Below are 25,786 nucleotides of genomic sequence, written 5' to 3'. Positions count from 1 at the left end.
TGGCAGAACTCTGCACAGTTCAAGGCAGCTGTTGTTTGTTAGTTTGGTTCATATATAAGGCGCACCGGACTGTAAGGCGCACCTAGTCCGAAAAATACGGTAAAGTATGAAGACATATTTAGAAAGTGTTTTATATAGCAAGAAACATTATGTAAAATTGCAAACAATATGGTGCTTTCCAAAGCAATTTTGCTATAAGCCACGCAACAATAATATTTCACATGGCTAATGAGGACTTATAGCCAATTACAGAGAACTTACCACCTCATGTGACTTTTCTTCCCCATGATATAGCTATTTTTGATAATGTTTTCATATTATTCTATCTTGTTGCTCTTCAAATCCTTCCTAAGTTGTATTACTATTTTGGGGTGATCATTTTAACAGTTGGAAAATGTTCAGTTCTGACAATGTGATGGTGTGCAAGGATGTACCCCTTAATGGTTATGGAGGAGGCTAGTGATAGGAAGTAACAGGCAGGATACAATACAGAAGAGTTTGACACATCAGTGAGGGGGGCTGCAATGGTGTAGATGCCTGTGATAGAGCTGACAATGAAATAGCCCTGTGAAAAATACAGGAAACCCTAACCTTGTCTAGAATGAGTGCACAGCAGCAAGGTGAACACCATGCAGATGGGAGCAGAGTAGACAATCTATTTACAGAAGACAGGGCAACTAAGTAACGCTGCAGGGAACGCAAATAGTCAGGCACAGCTGAATGAATGTGTGGTGCAAGAAGTGATGATTCCCCATTACATGTGGATGAATGTACCCCTCATAAACAGCCAAAGTATCAGTCCACAATGGCCCAAAAAGTTGAAAGTTGGATCACATGCAATAATGTTTGACTTGGCCTTTATGTGCTTCTCCTCATAAGAAGCTTAAACATAAAAGAAGCAGCAGGAGTAGGTATAGACTGTCACAAAGAGGCTGCTGCAAGATTCTCTGTATGATTTATATTTAGCTCCAACATGGGGAGTAAAGTTTACAGTAGTGGAGGGTTCTAAAGGAAAATGGGCTGCTGGGGTCACTTATCCAGTGATATCATCATAGGAAATGCTGTTCCAATGGTCCTCACTGAAAAAGAGGTGGCCCCCAGACAGACAAAGTCAAGGCTGTCAATCACCCACTAGACTCCAAACCACAGAATTAACAGAGATTTAAACAAATAGCTAACAATTTGCACTGTTAAACAGGAACTTTCCCAAAAAACTATTTTTCAGTCTGCTTACTTCTGCCTGCCTACCATATCAGACTACATTTTTAATGTCACGGGTTCACCTTAAAAATAGGACTAGAACACCAAACTGAATAATTGTCCCACTCATTGGAAAGAGCAGAATTTCAAACCTATAGATATCCACTGCCCTCAGATAATCCAATGCAGGCAACTACTCAGCTAAGAAATTATAGTTTTAGGATATTATCTGGGTTATATAAAGGCTGCCTCCATCTACTTATATGAAAGCTCTGTAATTGCATTTCAAGTTATACTTCCCTTCTAAAGTTTCAATTTACACTCCTTCAGATAGTGTCATATATTTTCATGCTATACGATTCATTCAGATATGTTATCATTAATTTGGCTTGTCCTTTTGGTGAGTTTCAGGCACATTAGACTGTATTTGCCTAATAAATATTGCAGTAAAATATATGGCATCTGCCAGGTTTCTACTAAAAAGTTCTATGTTGCCAGTCATCTGTAACAAAATGCAAGATATTTCAGGGAGTTAATTAGGAATTTAGCCTCAGGCATTATGTTCTGAAATCTACTGTACTTTATCACAATGGTACATTAATATTCTCACAGTCTGTAATTCAGTAGCTGCTGCAGTAAGACCTTTCACAATTGTCCGACACTCATTCAACATATTTATTCCAAATCTCTCTTTTAACTCTGCATCAAGGACATTACCAGATATAAAATTTGATATTTTTTTCTGAGGGTGTAGGGTAGAAGGCATTATGGTTGATGGGTGTGCTCTGTTTAATTCTTTTAATGTGAAATAGGACATAGTATATTTAATATATTCACACCAATTCAGCAAATCCTCAAAAATTCTTGTCATTTATGTCTTTCTTACCAAACTGATTTGCTTCTGTGACACGAGCAGCTGTTACAGAGTGCTGAACTTCCATGTCACCAGGTGCATATGGCACAGTGATGTCATTGTATGGCCTTACAGAATGGTATAGCAAGGAATATACACTCACCGGCCACTTTATTAGGTACACCTGTCCAACTGGTCGTTAACACTTAATTTCTAATCAGCCAATCACAAGGCGGCAACTCAGTGCATTTAGGCATGTAGACATGGTCAAGACAATCTCCTGTAGTTCAAACCGAGCATCAGTATGGGGAAGAAAGGTGATTTGAATGCCTTTGAACGTGGCATGGTTGTTGGTGCCAGAAGGGCTGGTCTGAGTATTTCAGAAACTGCTGATATACTGGGATTTTCACGCACAAACCAACTCTAGCGTTTACAGAGAATGGTCCGAAAAAGAAAAAACATCCAGTGAGCGGCAGTTCTGTGGGCGGAAATGCCTTGTTGAGGTCAGAGGAGAATGGGCAGACTGGTTCGAGCTGATAGAAAGGCAACAGTGACTCAAATCGCCACCCGTTACAACCAAGGTAGGCAGAAGAGCATCTCTGAACACACATTACGTCAAACTTTGAGGCAGATGGGCTACAGCAGCAGAAGACCACACCGGGTGCCACTCCTTTCAGCTAAGAACAGGAAACTGAGGCTACAATTTGCACAAGCTCATCGAAATTGGACAGTAGAAGATTGGAAAAAAACGTTGCCTGGTCTCATGAGTCTCGACTTCTGCTGCGACATTCGGATTGTAGGGTCAGAATTTGGCGTCAACAACAGGAAAGCATGGATCCATCCTGCCTTGTATCAACGGTTCAGGCTGGTGGGGAATATTTTCTTGGCACTCTTTGGGCCCCTTGGTACCAATTGAGCATCGTTGCAATGCCACAGCCTACCTGAGTATTGTTGCTGACCATGTCCATCCCTTTATGACCACCATGTACCCAACATCTGATGGCTACTTTCAGCAGGATAATGCACCATGTCATAAAGCTGGAATCATCTCAGACTGGTTTCTTGAACATGACAATGAGTTCACTGTACTTAAATGGCCTCCACAGTCACCAGATCTCAATCCAATAGAGCATCTTTGGGATGTGGTGGAACGGGAGATTCGCATCATGGATGTGGAGCCGACAAATCTGCGGCAACTGTGTGATGCCATCATGTCAATATGGACCAAAATCTCTGAGGAATGCTTCCAGCACCTTGTTGAATCTATGTCACGAAGAATTGAGGCAGTTCTGAAGGCAAAAGGGGGTCCAACCCGTTACTAGCATGGTGTACCTAATAAAGTGTCCGGTGAGTGTATTTATCAGGATACAGGTATAGTTGTATGGAAGAATGTTCAAACACTACCCAGGCCAGCTATCTCAGCTTTACACTATTGCTTACATTTGGGTTACCATACAAAATATTTAAATCCATGCCTTCAATTTTTTTGGTTAGTAGCACCAATGCTGTATAATACATTTTTGGGTTTAATAGAGCAGGGTATGGCTTAGGAAGAGCAGCAAAGAACACACTAAGCTTTCTGCTGGAGATGAGAGGCAAAGGGGGTGTAGCTGAGCTGCTGGACTTTCTAAAGATGACAGTTGAGGCCCACCGATGAGGGGAGAGAGTTAACCATATTGGACTTATATGGGATCTTTAAATAATTTTTCAGTCTTATTATAGGGATTAAGTTGTGTGGTAAGAAATGTATTTCCATAATAGCCAGTTCCAATGCAACCAAGCTGCATTCAGATATGTAGTTCTTATGCCATGAATGGTGTATAACCTTTCCTACACCAAAGGATATTTGTAATAGCAGCTAGAATACAATGCTCGGTGATACACTACCCTGTGAAGATGAGGGAGAAGTGCATAGATTTAAAATAACGCCAAAAGATGTGGCTGCAGGTAAACATGTGCTAATAAAGGCAAGGCATTAAAGTGGCAATTAACACAACACAACAACACAGAATACTGCAGCTATTTCTAGCCTTTAGATATGTATGATTTGAGATGACATTGACAAGCATTAAAATGTACACGATTTTGTATTACTATACCATGATTTGTCCATCCCATATAATCTTCCTGGGTGATCAGCCAATGGTTTTGTTGTGAATTGCATCCTACCATATGTTTTTCCAGCATGTAACAATATTATATGGATTTCACCCGACTCTGTGGCAGCCTGTATCTTCTATTTGCCTTTCTAAACAACAATTAGTGTATATAAGTATTTTATTTATACTTACAAAGTCTATTCATTGATTATTCGGATGAATCATGAAGTATAAGTTAGAGTAATGTAAATATTTAATATACAGTAAGAAACTATTTAAATACTTTTGCCACAGATCGGAATATGTCAGTTAATGTCCATTTATTACCATGCTGTCTTTATCGATTTGTTCATTACACTATTAATTTCTATTGTGTCCTACAGATGTGCCAACGGTTACTTTGGCCAACCCTTAGTTCCGGGAGGTTCATGTAAACCATGCCAATGCAACAACAACCTTGACCTTTCAGCTCCAGACTGTTGTGATGCTGAAACAGGAGCTTGCCATATATGTAAGCCAGGAGTGATAGGAGAATATTGCCATAAATGTGCAGAGGGATATTTTGGAGATGCTCTTGGGCTGAGTAGCTGTCAGCGTAAGTATCAGTTTGCATACATATATATACTGAAAAGTATACATAAATGGGTTGCCTAGGACCAGAATTAGGATGCAGTTGTGCCTAGAATGGCTGCTCAGCCTAGTTCACATAGGTAGAGTTGAGCTGTAATATCAAACTTTACCCATGCACAGGATTGTTGTGGTTTAAAAAAACAAAATAGCAATCAAAACTCACCTACAAGTAATACTAGGAATATGTAGGGCCCTTTATAATCTTTCTAGACAATTTAATTATTTCCCAATTCTATTCTGTTATAATTTTATGGAAATTTGTTTATTGGCGACAACAGGCAAGTGTCAGGTCTGGTAGTGCAGAGGTTTTTTAATTTGTACACCCTCTTAATGGCTAGGAAGAGCAAGGGGCGACAGCCCTAAACTCAACCATAACCACCGTCCCCTACTGAACAAGTCCAACAAACCTTAAAGGTCGGATACTGCTGGTCAACATTCCGTTCTCTTACTTTGGGGGAAAGACGGAGGTTTAAGGTGACTGCACAATGGGGTACAGGACAGTGAAGTGGTTCCAGGTACACACAGGAGCACAAACAGGTTAAAGGATCTGGTACAGTTCTGGGGTACACTAGGGTCTGGCTCAGGTTGGGTGTACCCAGAATTCTGGCTCAGGCTGGGGTACACAGGGTTGCAGTCCAGTACTAGGTTACACAGGCTCGGGAACAGGGAACAGGAGAACAGAAAGGAATACCACAGGTCACAGAACAAACAATAGCCAGCCTTGACTGAACTGAGCATTAGCAATCCCAGAATTAAGAAGAGCCAAAATCTGTATAGAGGATTGACAATCATTTTGAAAACAATTGTTTTGGATGGTGCTGGGTAGCATAGAAAGGAAAACACAGGTACCCAATCATGCACAACTTTGCCTTGGAGCACCTAGAAGTTAATTTGAATAAATATTTTAACAATATTTTTGATAAAATAATAGATCAAAGATGAACAAGAATTAGTTGTCTAGTAAGTGTATAAAATGCTCTTTACATTGCTAGTTTTACTTGTGGGTGATGTGAAAGGTGGTAGACACCCATTTAAAAAGTACATTCTATCAGAGTATGTACAGTATTCAAATTATAAAGACTTTTCTGAAAGATTGCCTTAGATTTCCCATCATTTACTGATTAGGCTATTATGATTTTGCTGCTTTAGCTGGAGGATCAGGATCAGCATTTGTGAATACTGCATTGTGTACGCAAATTGAATTAAAATTTTATGATCTGCTCATTTAATGTACTGCTTAATTTCCAAATGTACAGTGTCAAAAAGTGTTCCCATTATCCATATCTGCCGAATGTTTACACATTTCATTTACAACAAGGATTCAATCATAGTTGAGAGCAGTTATTGGCATATTCTGCACAATGCACCAAAGAACTGCATCAAAATGTGTAACTAGAATATACCAAAGTTCTCCAGGCCAACACTTCAGAAAGCTTCCATCTAAGATGTGTAATGTGTGTCCAGTGTTTTACAAGCAGATGGCAGAAACCAGTTATACAGAAAAACATTTCTTCATTAATTGAATGAATTTGTTTTTGCAGAGGTAGAATGAAGATTCTATGAGCACCTAAGAGCTGCCATCAAAGACTCTCACCGTTTATATTTTTAATTTGCAAGGTTCTTGTAAAGTACTGATTATCCTTGTAGAGTCACATGGGGAGATCAATCTTTATTATTCTTTCAAATTCAAACATTTTTGAGCAGTTTGCTTTTTTGGCATTTTCTGCTACTTTTCCATATTTGCACCACAGCTCATGGTACACAGCTATTGCATATATTCACTTTATTTATCTAATAAATCCAGTTCTTTAGACAAAAGATAGTTGTAAAACATAGAAAATAAGTTCTGACCGGAGCTCCCGATTCTCTTGCTTCCTTGTGTCTTTCTCTTCCAATATGTCACTCACAAAAGTTGTATTCTCTACACCAGAAAGCAATGTTATGGCATGCACAAGTGCAATTTAGCACCCAGAAAATCCACCCAAGTCAAATTAGACTAAGAAACAAGACTAAGAAGAAACTAGAATAAATCTCTTAAAAATGAGCAATGGACTCATTATGTAGCATTATGTAAAATATATGAATTATTTCCTAAATAGAGGGAACAAACTGTCTCTCCAAAAACAACTGAATGGTCTCTACACTGTAAACCAATGTCATTAAATCTTTGAAACAAGGATATCAACCAGATGAAAGAATACAGCTGTGTTTAATGACTAAGATTCACAAAATTTATTTTAAGCTTGGTAGTTAACTCATTAAGGATAGAAGAGTTACAGTAAAGTTACTGACAAAAAATAGTTTTAGCATAGCTGCAGAAAGCCTTTGACAAAAAATCCAATGATACATGTATCATGCTTTTGATACATCATGGTATATATATCATCCCTTTTAATGAAATCATATTCAGCTATTCCTGAAGGGGGTGGTACTTCCTGGATGTGAAACCAGCTAAGGGCACTGAGGCCAGAGCTCTTATTCATATGGGCATTCATATGAATCAGGACATTAGGATTGCATGTGTGTAATTGGTCTACCTGAAGCATATGATGAGTCACATGCTTGTGACGTCACTCAAGCTCTTGTTTTCTTGCACTACTCTACTACTACCGCTCCCAACGAGCCTACTCTCATCCTGTACGCTTTCCTATGGTTACCAGAAAGCTTGGCAAATGTAGAGCAGCAAGGGGATAAAGTAAAACCTCTGCTATCAGCTAAACACCTGCAGGTAGCTAATTAGAGTAAATTAGAAAATTGCTTATTTTTGCTTAATGAACATTTAGACAAAGGTTTATATACTTTACAGTTGTTCTTTAAGGCTCTCCAGGGAGTGATGTAGTATACTAAGTTGTGCATTATTTTGTGTTACAGCATGCAACTGTAATCTCAATGGCTCTATATCCAGTTCTTGTAATCTTCAGACAGGACAGTGTGAGTGCAGAATCAATGTAAAAGGTCGCCAGTGTGATGAGTGCTTGGTAAGTTTCTATATACACTGTAAGTCATGGACATATATATAATATAATCTTTTTTCCCAAATCTTTTAAACTTGCTGTTCATCTGAAGGATGTACAGTATGCATTTCCTGAAACTAACACAGGCCTTTGTGAAGGAAAGCACTAAAAGATTTTTTATGAAATAAACTTGTCTGTAAGAGCAGCTTAATAGGCCTGAGAATGATTTTCATAAATTACGTAGGTAGATGTACAACTTGTAGTCATTGAAGAGTATCTAAAATCCGCAGCCTCCACCTCAGACTACTTTTCTGTATTTTGATCCAAATCTTGCTCAGAACATATGATTCATGCATTGATTTTTGCTTTACTGTGGTGTCAAAATGGTTTTATCATAATACATTTCAGGAGCACTTCAGTTTTCTTCTGACATAAACTGCATGCTCTTATTTCTAACATTTTACTTCCACAGATGAATATAAGGGAGAAGCTGTCCTACAAATCCTGTTGATTTTCTGTTGATTTGCTTTGCTATTCACTTCTGCTAAAAGTGTTTGAAGAGTCTATTCATCATCTTAAGCCAGGGCCTTTTCAACTAAAGCATGCTTTTATTAATACAAGAATACCAGGCCTTGGCGCACAGTTCTAATGCAAAGTATTGGGTTTTCCTGTAATCAATTCACTGGATAACAGAGTTTAAAGGGCATAAGTGTAGAAATACAATAATGGTTAAAAGAGATCACAGATGCAGACATTAACAGTTTAACTTTTACGAGATATTAAAATCTACAGTTTGGTCTAAACACAGAGGAAATAAGTTTCTATATAAAATAGTATTTTCTTTAAGATATTGCTCTTTTAGAAAACTTTCAATGCACAATTTGGCAAAGTATTCTTCAGTAGAAGTTGTAGAGCACTCAATTTAAGTATGAGGCTTTAGCTACTGCTTGGTAAATATATTGGTCTACCGTCATGACAAAAGAATTACACAAGGCAAAATACATTATTTTATTTTATTCAGAAAAAAAAAACTAGAAAAAGAAAAACAGTTTTTTTTCTGTTGGTAGAGTATAAACTTTAAACTACAACATTCATGTTTATATCCTCCCACACACACACTGTCAGGATTCAGGGGAAGTGGACCCATTGAACCACCGCGGTCGATTAAGTAAGCCAATACCTAGGAGCTGACTGTAAAAGCGAGCTGGACTTGCTGCGGCGTGGTACCACCAGGTTGCTCAACTTTGTCAGAGATGGAGTCGGAGACAGGTAGGAGGTCAGGACAGGCAGCACGGGATCAGAGTGGGGACATAGCGGAAGGTCAGGACAGGCGGCACAGGAGCGAAGTCAGGAATGGAATATATATATGTGTATGTATGTATATATATATATGTATATATATATGTATGTATATATATATATATATATATATATATATATATATATATATATGTATGTATATATATATATATATATATATATATATATATATGTATATATATATATATATGTATATATATATATATATATGTGTGTATATATGTATGTATATATGTATATATGTATGTGACATTTTTTACCTGTAAATGCATGTATGCCAATGTATCTGTATATGCTACTCATATGAAAACAATATGGTACAGGTAGCTTATGGTCGTTTCCATATGCTTATGGTAATTTATCATTGTAGTTTCATCAATTTTTGTAGTGTACAAATGTCTCACAATAAAATGGCACAGAAAAGTATACATTGACATTTTGATCCCGTTGTTGTGTAGTCAAGATTTGGTGGGGAGCATATTCAAAACTTATATTTATCTGTTTAATCCCTTCTATTTAGTAGTCTTTCTATATTTTTCACTAAAGCAGTGATTTGTAACTGTAAGTGAAGAAATGATGGAGCAACATTTGTCCAGAATCATCAATCATTTAATTACAATTACTGCATAATCTTCTGTGTTATGTGCTGTAGGAAAAGCATAAAATATTCATTGGATAATGTCAGTTGTTATATTCTTCAAGAAGACATTGTGTTCCATCTTGTAATATCATCATGTTGCATGAATGTCAGAGCTCAGCAGCATTACAATATCTCTTTCCTTTCATTGTTTTTGGCATTCTTTTGCCTTTTTCTTATGCTTTCCTTTTGTTTTTCTGCTTTTAAAGCCAAACTGTTGGTGGGAAACTGACAAGCAGGTATGTCTGCCTTGTAACTGCAGTGTCAGCGGCTCAATGTCCCAGCGCTGTGATATTACAGGGAGATGTATCTGTAAACCTGAGTACTTTGGGAAACGATGTGAGTTTAGAAGACAGGCATATGAAAGAAAAAATCCCACTTCGAAATCCCAGAGTTTCCAGGGTCTTCCTAGTAGGAGATGGAATTACCCTACATCAAGAGGTTGTCCCCGGGGGGCATACAAACCAGCTATTCCGGTAATTGGCTGTGCACCCCTTTCATGCATGGAGTGGAGTTGTGTGCCATTAAAATTTGTCAGACATAAATAATGGGTTATTTTTTTCTTTTTAATAATATCCGTTTATTGGCATCCCATTGATCTGCCATTTTGAGTGTGCATCAATACTAGATTTGTTGAATATTCGATAAGGACCTAACACTGCTTAACACAATTGGATGCGGAATAATGCTATTTGAAGACCATACAGACACCTCTGCCATTATGTGCAAAAATAATTTAATGATGGACATATTATATTCATAATTTCATTTAGAAACTGTGAAAAACAGTGTCTCTACTGCTAGCTCATTGGTGGTAGCACATTAAAGCACAATGTAGAATAACTTTGTATATTATCTTGATTACTTATTTCTAGCAGTTTTATTGCTATCTTCCTCAGTTTAGCTTGGCTCTGCACTAGCTGTCTCAGGCTGTGCTGATTATCCCTGCCAGTCCCTATAGTTGTTTCCAGAATGGTTTCACAGAGGGGAGGGGCTGCTTCTCCCTGTTCACTCTAGAGGGAGGAGGGGGAGATCAGGTGATGCTCTCTGTGTGTAGCTGTCAGGAAAGTTGAGCATATGCAGCTTTGTGAATGCAAAAGTAAACTACACAGAATAGCAAGGCATGAGATGTCCCCTGGTCCCTATCAATCTTTCCAACCCAGCCTGCAATTCTGCAAAACTTTCTCTGTCTCTTTATATACCTCTGACTCTGCAGCAACCATCACCCACCTTCTCTGGGCATTTGGTTTTCAAAGCATGTTTTAGAGTGTTTCTTGTACATTTGGTTTCGTTTGTTTTTCTTTGTATAGAGATATTGGATTTTTTTCTACAGCTCTTTTATTTATTCCATCAGAGCACAAGAAGCTGATAAAGGGGTTTACTACAAGAAGACCCGATTTACCAAAGTCAAGAGCATGTTAAAAAGAGCAACTCTCAGCTCTAGAGTATAGTTGAAATCTAATAACAGACAATTATTTAATTTTACATTTATATTTTCTCTTAAAACTAACCTCACAGTAGCTTCCTGCAATACAATCACAGAGTCCTGGTAGAATAATCCATATTGGCTTCTTTCTGCTCAAGTTGTATGTAGGAATCTGGAAAGTGGTGAAAAGTGGTAAAATAATACTTGGTGTTCAATAAAATTGACATACAGTAATAGGGCTGCTCAATGTGAACAATAACTTTACTAGCATGCTCTAAAATGATGAATATTAATGTATGTATGTATTTATATGTTGTATAATATACATATAGTTTTTAAAATTGATTTACCTATTTTAGCCTCAGACATATGGCCCTGTTCATGCACAAGGATGTGTCCCCTGCAACTGCAATTCTTTTGGATCCAAGTCATTTGACTGTGATGATAATGGCCAATGTCGTTGTCAGCCAGGAGTGACAGGAGATAAATGTGACCATTGTGACCGTGGATATTTTGACTTCCAAGAAGGTGGTTGTACCCGTAAGTATTGCTTTGCTTCCTTTCTATTAAATATTTCTATTGATCCCAAATTCTGATTAAAATTCTGGACTTATCATTTTTACATTTTCACACTATAAAATGGTTAACAAATCAATACTGATTATGACTATGACAAAACATACTTAAAAAATGATATTTTTAAAACCTTTGATCACATGTGGCTTATTTTACATGCAATTTTACATGCAATTTGTACTTGTGGTTATAACATTAAACATTCAAACCTTTCTCTAGACTGATTCTCCCAAGTTTGGACTTCTACCATTTTATGTTTTAGTTTTTCGCTCCCTAACTTCCAAAATCTACAACTTTTTAAAGGGAACCTATCACTAAACTAAACTACTCAAGCCCATAATCAGTACCTTCTTCTCGAATTTGTACGTCACCTGGAGATCTTTTTAGGATATTTCTAGGTTGCAGCATGAATGAAAAGTCAACTTTTATTCTTTTGTACAATGCAGTCAGGCAACCCCTTCCTCCTGCAGTCAGGTAAAACCACCTCCTGCAGACAGGCAATCCTGCCTCCTGCAGTTTGCTCTGTCTACTCCATGTAAAACCCAGCCTGCCTCCTAATTATGGATGGCCAGAGAATGACGTTGCAATTAGGAGGCAGTGCTGGGATGCCAGTTGCACATCTCCTTTAAGTAACTGTAGTACTATTCAAACAAAAGCTGCTAGTGGAGAGTGGAGTTTTGTTTAACATTCATCTCTGTAGGTTTTCAAACATCTGTCAGGTTGGATAGGTAAAATCATTTAAAAGTCATTTTCGTAGGTGAGCCACATATGGACATTTACAGAGTTGTCTCCAAGCTATTTCTCTGTTGTCTTGCCTGAGTGCATTTGCTTAGGATGAATCAGGTTTTCACTAAGAATATCTTCCTCCATCTAGTTTTCCCTAAAACATTCCTGGTCTACTTTCCCTGAAGCTGAAATACACTCCAAAAGCGTGATGCTGCAACCACCATGCTTCAATGAAGGGATAGTTTGAACAGTGCCTGGTTTTCTCCAATCTTGGTTTTATCAGACCAGAGATTCTTTAAGATGCTGGCTAATCATAAGTCCTCATTTTGGTGTAAAACTGCAGTGAAGGTTGATCTTCTGGAATTTTCTCCAATCTGCATACAATATACAGTATTTGGAGATCATCCACAGTAACCATTGAGTTGTTGATCGGTACTAATATCAAGGTCCCCCTCGCCCCTCGAAATGGTTCGATTTAATAACATGAAGCTTGATATGCACTTCACCTATCAGACCATCGGGAGTTCATTTATCTTTATTTTTCTTTCAGATTTTTTTTCTATCTTTTTTGAAACATTCTTTGGCGCATTGTAATTTTTGCTTCTTTTCGGGGACATTTTGAAATGTCCGCCGGACATTTGTTTTCCATGAGTAAGACACTTTTATTCTATTCCATATGTGCTAAATGTCGCAAATGACATTTATCATTTCAAATTGTCTAAAATGTGCAACATTTTTTGGTGCAAAAAACTCCAGACTAAATATTACTTAAGGAAAACTTAAAAAATGGAAATTTTGCAACATTTATAACAAATGTCTCAAAAAGAGATCTTAAAAAATCCCCCATTTGTCACAAGGAAAAAAAGAGATTGACAAGTTACCAAAGAAGCAGACAGAAAAATGAAAAACTAGCAAAAACATACTGAGATAAGATAACTGACCCCCCCCCCCCCCCATGAGTTCCTTTAATTTGCTAATAAATTAATTGGCAGATGAAAGTGGTGAGTTAACCTGTCTGGTAACGTGAATATGTCCACATAGCAATCTTTCCTATATGTCTTTGTTAGTCAATTTGGTTTTCCCCATAACTAGTAATTTCCAGCAGTGACTGAAGTCTTAAATAATCTCTTTTATGAGCCTGTTCATGCCCAGGAGATGTTAAATAATTTATATAATACAAAACCTCACAGGTTAAGAGTTGACTAATCTACCAAGTTGTATCACAAATGAAAGTTAAAAATCCCACTTTCCAATTTGACTGTTTCTAATGCTTGCTGTGCACCTGAGAACTCAATCAGAAGCAAATTGCAGGTATAAGTAGAATAAGAATAAAAGTCCACTGCAGGCCAAGAGAATGAATCTCGCAGTCCATCTCAGGCTCTTTGTTCATAGTTTCCTTTAGGAATGTAATGCACACTGGTTATTATTTAATCTAGCGATGAAGGTTTAAATTAATATTTTACACAAACTAATTTTATGTGTTGCTGAGAATGGCTATTCTAAGTCACAGCTTTATAGATTCCGGGGAACACAATGAATTATTATATTGAACAAGCAATACTTTAAGAGATTACTAGATTTTCCATATAAAACTGGCTTTTTATACTATTGCTCACAGTTCAATCACTTCACTTTTGAATAGTGTTTACAGTGTTTTGCTTGTTTTGCATAAAGTCAAATTATAGGGGTTTAAATGAGTGATGTAATTGTCCTCTTATGTTTTTTTTTCTCATAAAGCTTGTGATTGCCCTCATGTTGGGAACAATTGCGATGAAGAAACTGGTCAGTGTGTTTGTCCTGCTAACACCGTTGGAGAGAAGTGTGATAAGTGTGCACCAAATCATTGGGGATACAGCATTATCACTGGATGCAAGGTTGGCCAATCAATATTTTCTCAGTGGTGTAAATTACAGGTAGCCAATGTTGTTGCAGGGTCACACATATCACGGTGTGATAGTCAATATTTCAGCTGATGAGTTTCCTTCCCTTTGGGAGTTGTTGAAGATGAAAACTCTCAAATGATTTCATATTATTTCAGGTTGAACATTTATTGGAAGGATCAACTTCACTTCTTTATGCTTACACTTTATGGTTGTTGTATAGTGCTACTTCGGTAATGGGATATCAAGTGTAGTCAGATAAATATACTGTGGCAACTAGAGACTTACAACCCATAATTAATTTCCAGATGTTAGCAGATGAATGTTTTACTGAAATAATTAGAATTTTTATAGCCTTTTATGGTAATGGTGACAGCATTTCTTGGCATCCTGTTGAAAGGTGTAGATTTTATTTAAGGATTCCTTTAAAGCAGAGGGCACAACCTTTATTGGTCTGAAGACCATATTTTCATACTGCTCCACTTCAAAGCGTTGCACTATAATGCCACATCAGAAATGAAAAAAAAAATACTGTATAGCAATAACTACGAACCAAAAAACAAAATATATTCAGACAGTAACTAATATAACCCCTGGACCAGGCAATACATAATAATAAAGACCAGACAATGAATACAGCATCCAAACCAGACCATTAATAATAGAAATCATACAGCAGACAATACCGGACCCCCCCCCCCAAAACAGACAATAATAATGGAGAAACCCCAGAGCATACTTTCATTATAATGATAGATGCCAAAGCTTCACAAAGCACAATAGGGCACATATACGAAGTACTGTGCAGGCTGTACTATGTTCAGTTTGCCTGTGTAGTGTGGAGAGACCACCAGATTCAGGATTTCTGGCGCCCATTCTTCATGGCACCCTCTACACAATTTCGACAAAGTGCACCACAATTTTTGGTGCACCTTTAAAGGAAATCTACCGTTTGTTTTTATGCATTGTGAACCAAACATACTTTAAGAATGCTGTAGCTACACTGATGCAAAAACATATCCTATTTAATCTCTGAACCGAGTGGCTTTACTCAAAAAATAATTATAGAATTCATGACTTAAGGAAATCTGGATGCAGGCCGGCTGCTATACATAAACACATAACAGGAGCTGTCTGAGCTGTCCAGACAGGACTATTCAACCTGAGCTGCAAGACTTATACACATCATCTGAGGGATGGTGCAGTGATTGATTACTTCTGCCTGTGAGGGAAAACACAGTGAATACAGTGTTCTTGGCTTATGCTGGGAAGTACAAGGCTGGAGCAGTGAATAATTAATGTTAGAGCACCAGAGCACCCAGTTCAGCCACAGAGCCTCATTATCATAATTTTATAATTGATTTTAAAGCAAAATCACGAAGTTCAGGGATTTAACAAGACATGTTTTTACATCAGTGTAGCTACAGCATTCTCAAGGTACTCACAATGCATAAAAACAAATGGTAGATTTCCTTTAACATGCCCTGTGCAACACATTTTAGACTTTGCCAGACTTTGCATGTTAAATCTGGTGCATGGTCCAACTGAGCACCAGAACGCCCCTCCCCTTCAGTGCATGAACTATAGTGCAGCCTCAAAACAAAAGGGCCGCTTGAAAACCACAAATGTGACGCGGACCCTCCTTAAATACCAGTGCAAGCAGTTTGCACTAGGAAGAATGTGCAAAGTCTGACAAGAAACTGGCACACAGCCCTTAGTAAATGAGCCCAAATGTGTCAACCCCTATCAGTAAGTTGGCTCCCTCCGACCTGAGTATTACCATGGTCTCTGTAGGATTTACTATAACAATCATAAAATGATATCCTCTCATATAAATGTAAATCGCTTGTTGAATGCCAACTGTAGTGTGTGATTTTAGTATTTACCTACTTTTGCTGCACATCAAGGATTTTTAAATTTCTATATTTTATAGAAAAGTTAATATATGAAATACATAAAAACTGTTGTGTAGCATAATTTCACAATTAAACAGACCTTTCAGAATGCAGCTTTGGTATTGTGCAAAGTGCTGAGAGTTTTGAGCATGTAAACAAATTAAACAATTATGCTAGTTTATACCAAGAGCTCCTTTTAATTATGTATAAGATTTGCCTTTTAATATTCCTCAGTACTCTCAAACATTATGCAGAATTTTGTTTTCAATTTACAAAATATCATATCAACATGACAGTAATATCCCTGGGAAAGACTTCCTTTAAATTACTAATGATATATGGGCTGCGGCTCATAGTTTGTGATATTTGCAAGTCATTTTTCTACATGGTGGTTATTGCAACACTCATGAAAGCTGGTGATAACTCAGAAAGTTACATTCTTAAAGCAGAAACTTTAGCAACTCTTAATGTACAACCTGTCAGACTTTCATATTTTTTGTGTACTATCCTTATTTTTTTTACATATTTATGACTTTAAAGATATCAAAATTCCCTGTTATTTTCATTTATTTTGAAACTAGTAATGTATTGCATTGTTTTTTACTTTGACATTTCAGCATAAGTCTTGTATTTTATGATATACTTACGTACTGCATTTTTCTGAAGTTTTCACTTTATCTTCTTCCTGCTGTAAGAAAAGAGAGTCCAGATGTATATTTGTTGTTATCATTACAGGAACTCTAAATCTAGACATCAATGATAAATGATAAAAATGGAACTTCTGCAGGACTACAGTTTTTGCATGGACATCCTTATTAATGCTGATCTATTTCATGACCAATTAATAAATTATGCTTGGCATAGTAAAGAGACACAAGCATGATGAACTTTGTATCCTACAGTATGGATGTTTTGATGTGGAATCAGATAAGAAATTCCATAGAAAATATGTCTTTACCACACAAAAGGGCAGATTTACTTACCTGGCCCATTCGCGATCCAGCGGCGCGTTCTCTGAACAGGATTCGGGTCCGGACGGGATTTATGAAGGTAGTTCCTCCGCCGTCTCCCAGGTGGCGCTGCTGCGCCGAAAATCATCTGAATGCGCCGGAATACACCGAGCTGGAACAGGTGAAGGTAAGCGCTTCCCAAGCGACACATTTTCAGTTTTTAAATGCGGCGGTTTTTCAGAATACGTCGGGTTTTCGTTCGGCCACGCCCCCCGATTTCCGTCGCGTGCATGCCAGCGCCGATGCGCCACAATCCGATCGCGTGCGCCAAAATCCTGGGGCAATTCAGGTACAATCGGCGCAAATCGGAAATATTCGGGTAACACGTTGGGAAAACGCGAATCGGGCCCTTAATAAATGACCCCCAAAGTGCTGTATATAGGTGGTCAGCCTATACTAAAATGGAATTTCTCTAGCCACTCTTTAACCATCACTTAAGAATATGGTTTCTGAGGCAAAAATAATCAAGTTTTGTCCTGAGGCTGGCTAATCTGTAAAGCAGAATATAAAAAAAATTAAAAGGGTAAAACTAGCCTAACTAGTGTTGATCAGACCTGAACTGATGCAGACCTGAGGATCGTTTGTCCCCATGATGTCACTGGGTAGTGACCATCCTAGAGTAAATGGCAGCATTTAAAGAGTTAAAGGACACCTGTCATCAGGTCTGTGTCACTAGTCCTGTCACCTCTTCCTGTTGGAGCAGCTCACAAGGATCCCATCCCAGCCTTTATCTAGTTATTTCATACATTATTCATTGTAAAATCATCTATTCTTTATTATGTAAATGAGGCTGGTCACATGGTCAGAGGCAGTGATGTCATCCCTGTTACCCCTCCCCTCTCCTCCCCCTGCTCATGTCTGTGTGTAATGTATAGTAAAGCATGGCTGGTGTGTGTGCTGCATCTGCTGACATGCTGCATCCTCCTAATATACAGGTGAGAGACACAGACATCAGCTACACATGAATCTGACATGTTCTGCTGTAACATGGCTGCCCGGAGCTGCTGTATCTCTCCTATACACACACACAGGCTGCAGGGGGCGTGGCCACCAGCACCAGGAAGCACATCATTATACAGCCTCACATCATTATACAGGCTGTCAGTCATGCACTGGGGGTGTGGCCACCAGCACCAGGAAGCACATCATTATACAGCCTCACATCATTATACAGGCTGTCAGTCATGTGTATAGTAGTATCTTACACACACACAGGCTGCAGGGGGCGCCAGCACCAGGAAGCACATCATTATACAGCCTCACACCATTATACAGGCTGTCAGTCATGTGTATAGTAGTATCTTACACACACACAGGCTGCAGGGGGCGCCAGCACCAGGAAGCACATCATTATACAGCCTCACATCATTATACAGGCTGTCAGTCAAGCACTGGGGGAGTGGCTGTGCCTCCCACTCATGAATAGAGTGGACAGCTTGAATATGCTAATGCTTCATTGGACATTTCACAGGTCATTTGCATACAGCTTTAGGACCTCATTGCTTAGGGTTACAGGCATGTAGAGGGACAATGAAGGGATACAGGCAATGCTCTCTAATGGCAGTTTATGAAAATATATTTAGTTTAGGGGGTTATTTTGCATGACGGGTTCTCTTTAACAACCAAAATCAGTGCTAGCACCATTTAAAGGGTAACACTTAACTGGTGTTACTTGTGTAGATGAAAGTTTGGATTTGGTACAGGGACTGGAACCCAGAACAAACTTTCAGGTTTGGGTTTAACCAAACATGGCCAAACCTAAACTTGAATGGGTCCGCTCATCCCAAGTGAGAACCATTATTCAGCATTACACTAGAGCTGCAGTAGCTCCATAGTTAAAATGAATGATTTAGTTGCATTATAAAAAAGTCTCTTTGTATGTCAGCTCATTATATACCTATACTAGGAGAAATGACAAGAGAATGATACACCACAAAGTAAATGCACTAGGATTGTCAACTTATGCGTAATGGAAGAATTTACTATTAATCTGGTGACAATAGCCCTGCCAAAAATATTAGATCCCTACAATACTTTCAGCAGTAGTTACAATTTTGGTAGAGTATCCAAAAAACTAGAATGTCCCTGAATGCCACTATAAAAAAAATATTACTCTCAATAGTGCTAGTGTTTGTCCACCCCAGTGGAGCCCCCATAATGATGCTGAACTCTCTGTGGAGCCCCCATTGTGATACTACCGAGCCCCCTGTAGTGAAAGTGTCCTTTGTCCTCTCATAGCTGTTTACTCCAGAACCCACATTGATTGTACCAACTTATGAAGTCCCCATAATAATAATGCAGACCCTATAGTGCGAGTGTCAGATGTCTACTGCTTATTTCTGGTTGTCCAAATCTGCTGTCAATTTACCAATTTCTTCCATGGAACTGGGAAGAAACAGTGAGATCTAATGCAAACACAGGTTTCATCATGAGACAGCAAGGTCCAGTTGGGGTCCAGTACTTAATAAAGCACAAAAAATGACAAAAGATACCGACCAAGTTTAATATAAGACAAGATATCCACCAATGAGCCTGCAGTACTCTGTTCGGTCATTTGGAGCCATTGCTCAAAAATACATTCAAATTGAAGAGACTTTTTTTCACCAAAAAGTACTTTGTATGTTTGTAGAACTTTAATGTAAAATCTAACCAAAGTAATTTTAAACAAATATAAACACCATTTAAAACCCCTCAATAAAGGTGTTAAACCAACCAAACACTAGGACCATGTCACTGTCAACCTCATCCACACGACATGTAAAAATCCACAGCCTATAGTGATTTATGTCCACCCTATGTTACTGCTGTATCACATTTTAAGCTTTTCAGGCATCCCGATTTAGCCGTATGGCGATTGTTATCCTCTTAAAAATAAATATAACCGGTGCATTAAGGGAGCTTGAAGACCTTAAAAGTAGGTTTAGGGCTTTAAAAACAAGGCAAAGTGAATCTTTTGTGTCGTTTTCTGTAATACTTCAGGGACAACCAATGTAAAATATTTTTATTAAAGCCTAAACCTTGACTGTATTTACACCCAGAGGAAATAGCAACTTGTAGGAGCTCTTAACATAAAGCACATTGGCTCAAGGGTAAAGAAAATACCTTCCCATCTGAGATCTAACTAAATATCAAACATGTTTCTGCTCTGATATGTAGCAACCCCTGGGATTGCCTAGAAATAAAGACATCTTTATATTCTTATTATTTATTCTCTGTTTATTCACTTACTGCAGGATTGGTCTATATCTGATGAATGAGGTTAGCAGCATCACCTGGACTAATTTAGGATAATCTACAAATTCGATATATGGGAGATAGGGTATGGCATGGCAGGATTTCTTCCATACTAAAATGTTCACTGTATCTAAAAATCCAGTCGCAGAATCATAATTTTGGCTTGTGTTTCTAAGTGGCTTGTGAGTGTAAGTGGAGTTGAAAAAAGCTGATTTTGTGTGTGCTAAGAGTGAATCTGTGGTTTGGGTGATTGTGGACTGAGTATATAGCACGGCACTTTCTTAGTGTCACTATTTAAATAGCTTATTTTTTACTTTCTTTGCCTGGTCTGCTAATTGGGAGGAAGGATTAGTGTTTACACCTGATAAGGGAGTAACTCAGTTTTGAGCTTGCTCAATTTTGGCTTGTGGTTCTAAGTGGGGTTGAAAAAAGCGGATTTTTGTGTGTGCCAAGAGTGAATCTGTGGTTTCAGTTATTGCGGACTGAGTATATAGGTATTAGTAAGAGACTTTCTTAGTGTCACAATTTAAATAGCTTTTTTTTCCTTTTCTTTTCTGAGTATATAGGTATTAGTAAGAGACTTTCTTAGTGTCACAATTTAAATAGCTTTTTTTTCCTTTCTTTGCCTGGTCTGCTAATTGGAAGTGTTCACACCTGATAAATTAAGTGGGAGTAACTCCGATTTTGAGCTTGCTGTGCTGTGCTGGGGGAGAAGATCTTAGCAGGGGTGGCAGAGTATTTAACCCCTTAAGGACCAGGCCCTTTTTCGTTTTTGCGTTTTTATTTTTCACTCCCCATCTTCAAAAATCTATAACTTTTTTATTTTTCCATGTACAGAGCTGTGTGATGGCTTATTTTCTGCGTAACAAATTGCACTTCGTAGTGATGGTATTAAATATTCCATGCCGTGTACTGGGAAGCGGGAAAAAAATTCTAAATGCAGTGAAAATGATGAAAAAACACATTTGCGCCATTTCTTGTGGGCTTGGTTTTTACAGCTTTCACTGTGCACCCCAAATGACATGTCTATTTCATTCATTGGGTCAATACGATCACGGGGATACCAAATTTATATAGGTTTTATAATGTTTTCATACATTTACAAAAATTAAAACCTCCTGTACAGAAAAATAATTCTTCATTTTGCCGTGTTCTTGCGCTAATAACTTTTTCATACTTTGGTGTATGGAGCTGTGGGTGGTGTCATTTTTTGCGACTTCTGATGACGTTTTCAATGCTTCTATTTTTAGGACTGTTTGACATTTTGATCACTTTTTATAGAATTTTTTCTATTTTTCAAAATGGCAAAAAAATGCCATTTGCGACTTCGGGCGCTATTTTCCGCTACGGGGTTTAACGCAGTGAAAAACGGTTATTATATTTTGATAGATCGGGCATTTTCGGACACGGCGATACCTATTGTGTTTATGATTTTTACTGTTTATTTATATTTATATCAGTTCTAGGGAAAGGGGGGTGATTTTAATTTTTAAGTTTTTTTAATATAATTTATTTTTTTTTCATTTTTTTTTATTTTTTTTTTTTACTATTTTACATACTCCCTAGGGTACTTTAACCCTAGGTTGTCTGATTGATCCTACCATATACTGCCATACTACAGTATGGCAGTATATGGGGATTTTGCATACCATCTATTATAATGTGCAGATCGCACATTATAATAGCCTCGATCATGACAGCCTGGGATCTTTGTGTGATCCCAGGCTGTCATGGCAACTGATCGCCGCTCCCCGGTGACGTCACAGGGAGTGACGATCGGAGCCAAGATGGCGGCGCCCACGCGCCGCCGGCTCTTTAATGCCGCCGGCAGCTTTGCCGGCGGCAATCAAAGGGTTAACACCCGCGATCGGTGCAAGCACCGATCGCGGGTGTTAGCGACGGGCGTTTGCTTCATTATGAAGCAAATGCCCGGTGAGTATGAAGAGGGCTCAGCCTGTGAGCCCTCTTCATACTCCCCCATGCGCAGTAAGACGTAAGGGTACGTCTTATTGCGCTATGGGGTTAAACTAGGATTGGGGGAGTAGGAAAAGGAAGATGCTTAAGGAGTAGATAGAGAGGGGGGCAGGCTCTGGTATTAGAGGAACAGGTAGATGTTGTTGGTGTAGTGGAAACAGGGCTTGAGGCATCACATGATTGGGGTGTCAATATTCAAGGTTTTAGGGCAAATAGGAGAGGAGTTGGTGTATGTCTGTATGTCAGAAGAGACTTAAAAGTGATTGTGAATGAGACAGTGATCTCAGAAGAGTGTGAGGAGGCTGATACTTTGTGGGTTGAAATTCAAAGCCAGAAGAGCTCTGATAAAATTATTTTTGGTGTAATTTTTAGACCCCCTAACATCTCTGAGGAAATAGAGGGTCAACTATATACAGTAAACATATAGAGCGGCTACACAGGAGGGGGCCGTAGTGATAATGGAAGACTTTAACTTTACAAATATAAATTGGGGTCAGGGCTCTAATTCATCTGTGAAGGGGAAACAGTTGTTTAACAACTTTCTGCAGGATAATTTTATGGTGCAGCTTATAGAGGATCCCACAAGAGTTGATGTATTGTTGGACCTAAATTCTAACAATGCAGAGATTGTCCAAAATATCAGTGACCGGGAACCCCTTGGGAACAGCGATCATAATATCATTATTTTCCTCTTAAACTGTAAAAAGCAGAAACGGGTGGGAAAATCGAAAATTTTAACTTTAAGAGGGCTTATTTCCAGAAATTCTGGGCTGCACTACAGGATACAGACTGGGATCAAATGCTGCAAATGATGATACTAATGTTAAATGGGAGAAATTCAAATCTATCCTGGGTCATTATACTTCTAAATTTATTCCAATAGGTAACAAGTATAGACAGGCTAGATTACACCCCGCATGAGGCTTTCAATATTTACAAAAAACTTACCAAAATCTGTAAAAAGGAAATTAAATCAGCCAAAATACAAAATGAAAGACAGGTGGCTAAAGATAGCAAAACAAATCCCAAGAAATTTTTAAGTATATCAATGCAAAAAAAAAGGCTCAGAACAGGTTGGACCCTTTTATTCTGAAAATGGGGCATCGGTGACTGGAGACCAAGAGAAGGCGGAGATACTTAATAGGTTTTTTAGCTCCGTTTATACAATAAAAGAAAGAACTTTTGACGTGGGTGGTGCCAGTGCGGGTCATGCATCCTGTAATATACTGGACTGGCTGAATATAGACATGATCAAATCTAAGCCCAATAAAATCAATGTGTACAAGGCTCCTGGAGTTCTTAAAGCACTGAGTTCTGTTATTTCTGTACCGCTGTCTAAAATCTTCAGGGATTCCGTAATATCTGGTTTGGTGCCAAGTGACTGACGCAAGGCAAATGTGGTGCTCTAGAACTTCGCTAGGCAATTACAGGACTGTAAGCTTAATGTCCATTGAGGGGAAAATATTGGAAGGGTTAGTAAAACACTATATACTGGAGTATGTTACATCAAATAGTATAATAAGTGACAGCCAGCATAGGTTTACTAAGAGTAGAAGTTGTCAAACTAACCTGATCTGTATCTATGAGGGGGTGAGCAGATGCCTGGGTGGAGGAGCTGCTGTGGATATATCGTGTTCTTGGACTTTGAAAAGGCATTTGATACTGTCCCTCTTAGACGCCTGGTGGGTAGAATAAGGTCTATTGGTTTGGCAGAAATCTTTTGCAATCGGATTGAGAACTGGCTGAAGAACTGGCTGAAGGATCATATCTAGAGAGTTGTGGTCTATCCACACTCTAAACTTCAGGAGGGTAAATTTTCAGCAACTAAGGGAAGACCTTAAAAGCATAGACTGGCACAATGTTCTCAAAGACAAAAGCCCCCCCCAAAGATGGGACTTTTTCTCATATATTCTAAAAAAGTCCTGTGAGAAACACATACCTTATGGGAAAAAGCATAAGAGGAACGAGAAAAAGCCAATGTGGCTAACTAGTCTTGTAAGGAAGGCAATAAGCGGGAAAGATAAATCGTTTAATGTGCTAAAATGTGAAAGTAGCGATGAGGCATTACAGGATTATAAAGAGAAAAATAAATTCTGTAAAAAGCAGATAAAGGCCCAAAAATAGAGACTGAGAGAAATATTGCCAGGAAGAGCAAAAATAATCCCAAATTATTTATCAAGTATCTAAATTATAAGAAACTAAAAACTGAGAGTGTGGGCCCACTTAGGAATAACATAGGGGGTCATGGTGGAAGAAGATGAGGAAAGGGCCAATCTACTGAATGTCGCCTTCTCGACTGTCTTTACCCAGGAAAATCCCTTGGTGGAAGACACAATGAGGAATAATGTAAATTCTCTTTGGAATATCAACAGTTTAACCCAGGAAGAGGTACGGCGTCGCCTCGCAACCACTAAGATAGATAAATCACCTGGGCCAGATGGCATACACCCCCGGGTTCTGCATGTACCATGTACCATGATAGACAGCCCGTTATTTTTAATATTTGAACATTCACTGAGCACTGGTTATGTTTCACAGGACTGGTGCATAGCAAATGTGGTACCAATATACAAAAAAGGATCAAAAAGTGATCCTGGAAACTACAGACCTGTGAGTCTAACTTCTGTGGTGGAAAAAATATTTGAGGGGTTTGTTAGAGATGCTATCCTATAGTATCTCACTGTGCATAAGCTTATAACCCAGCGTCAGCATGGGTTTATGAGAGATCGGTCCTGTCAGACTAATCTGATTGGTTTCTACAAGGAGGTAAGTTCCAGACTGGACCTGGGGGACGCTGTGGATGTTGTATATTTGGACATATATCTGTGTATTTGGGTAACTAATTGGCTTAGTGATAGAAAACAGAGGGTCGTCATTAATGGCACATTCTCAGATTGGGTTGACGTTACCAGTGGAGTGCCACAGGGGTCAGTATTGGGGCCACTTCTTTTTAATATTTTTATTAATGACCTTGAAGTGGGTTCACACAGTCAAGTTTCAATATTTGCAGATGATACTAAGCTGTGTAAAGTAATAAATACTGAGGTCGATAGTTTAGCATTACAGAGGGATTTGTGGAAGCTTGAGGAGTGGGCAGAGAAATGGTTGACGAGGTTTAATGTAGATGAATGTAAAGTTATGCACTTGGGCCATGGAAACAAAAAGTATAATTATGTTCTAAACAGTCAATTACTTGGTAAAACTGGAGCTGAAAAGGACTTGGGGGTATTGTTGGATTGTAAACTTAATTTGAGTGACCAGAGCCAGGTGGCTGCTGCTAAAGCAAATAAAATTATGGGATGTATCAAGAGAGGAATAGATTCTCATGATAAAGACATAGTTTTGCCCTTATACAAATTCCTGGTCAGACCA

At 38.4% G+C, this 25,786-nt stretch overlaps 1 protein-coding gene across 4 annotated transcripts in view; it reads left to right on the top strand.

Annotated features, from left to right (window-relative positions):
* LAMA2 (laminin subunit alpha 2) overlaps positions 1 to 25,786 on the top strand; it is a 567,760-nt gene that overhangs the window by 297,239 nt on the left and 244,735 nt on the right. For 2 of the 4 annotated variants that reach the window (XM_072141563.1, XM_072141560.1), the window contains exons 19-23: positions 4,536 to 4,747; positions 7,654 to 7,760; positions 9,903 to 10,169; positions 11,479 to 11,659; positions 14,159 to 14,295. In XM_072141563.1, the coding sequence (XP_071997664.1) occupies positions 4,536 to 4,747; positions 7,654 to 7,760; positions 9,903 to 10,169; positions 11,479 to 11,659; positions 14,159 to 14,295 (904 nt within the window). The remainder of the gene's footprint in view (positions 1 to 4,535; positions 4,748 to 7,653; positions 7,761 to 9,902; positions 10,170 to 11,478; positions 11,660 to 14,158; positions 14,296 to 25,786) is intronic. The other 2 variants (XM_072141562.1, XM_072141561.1) reach the window with 1 other exon arrangement.

The sequence above is a fragment of the Engystomops pustulosus genome, chromosome 3, assembly GCF_040894005.1.
Source record: "Engystomops pustulosus chromosome 3, aEngPut4.maternal, whole genome shotgun sequence".
NCBI classification, from domain to species: domain Eukaryota; kingdom Metazoa; phylum Chordata; class Amphibia; order Anura; family Leptodactylidae; genus Engystomops; species Engystomops pustulosus.
This window is presented reverse-complemented; position numbering and strand designations above follow the sequence as displayed.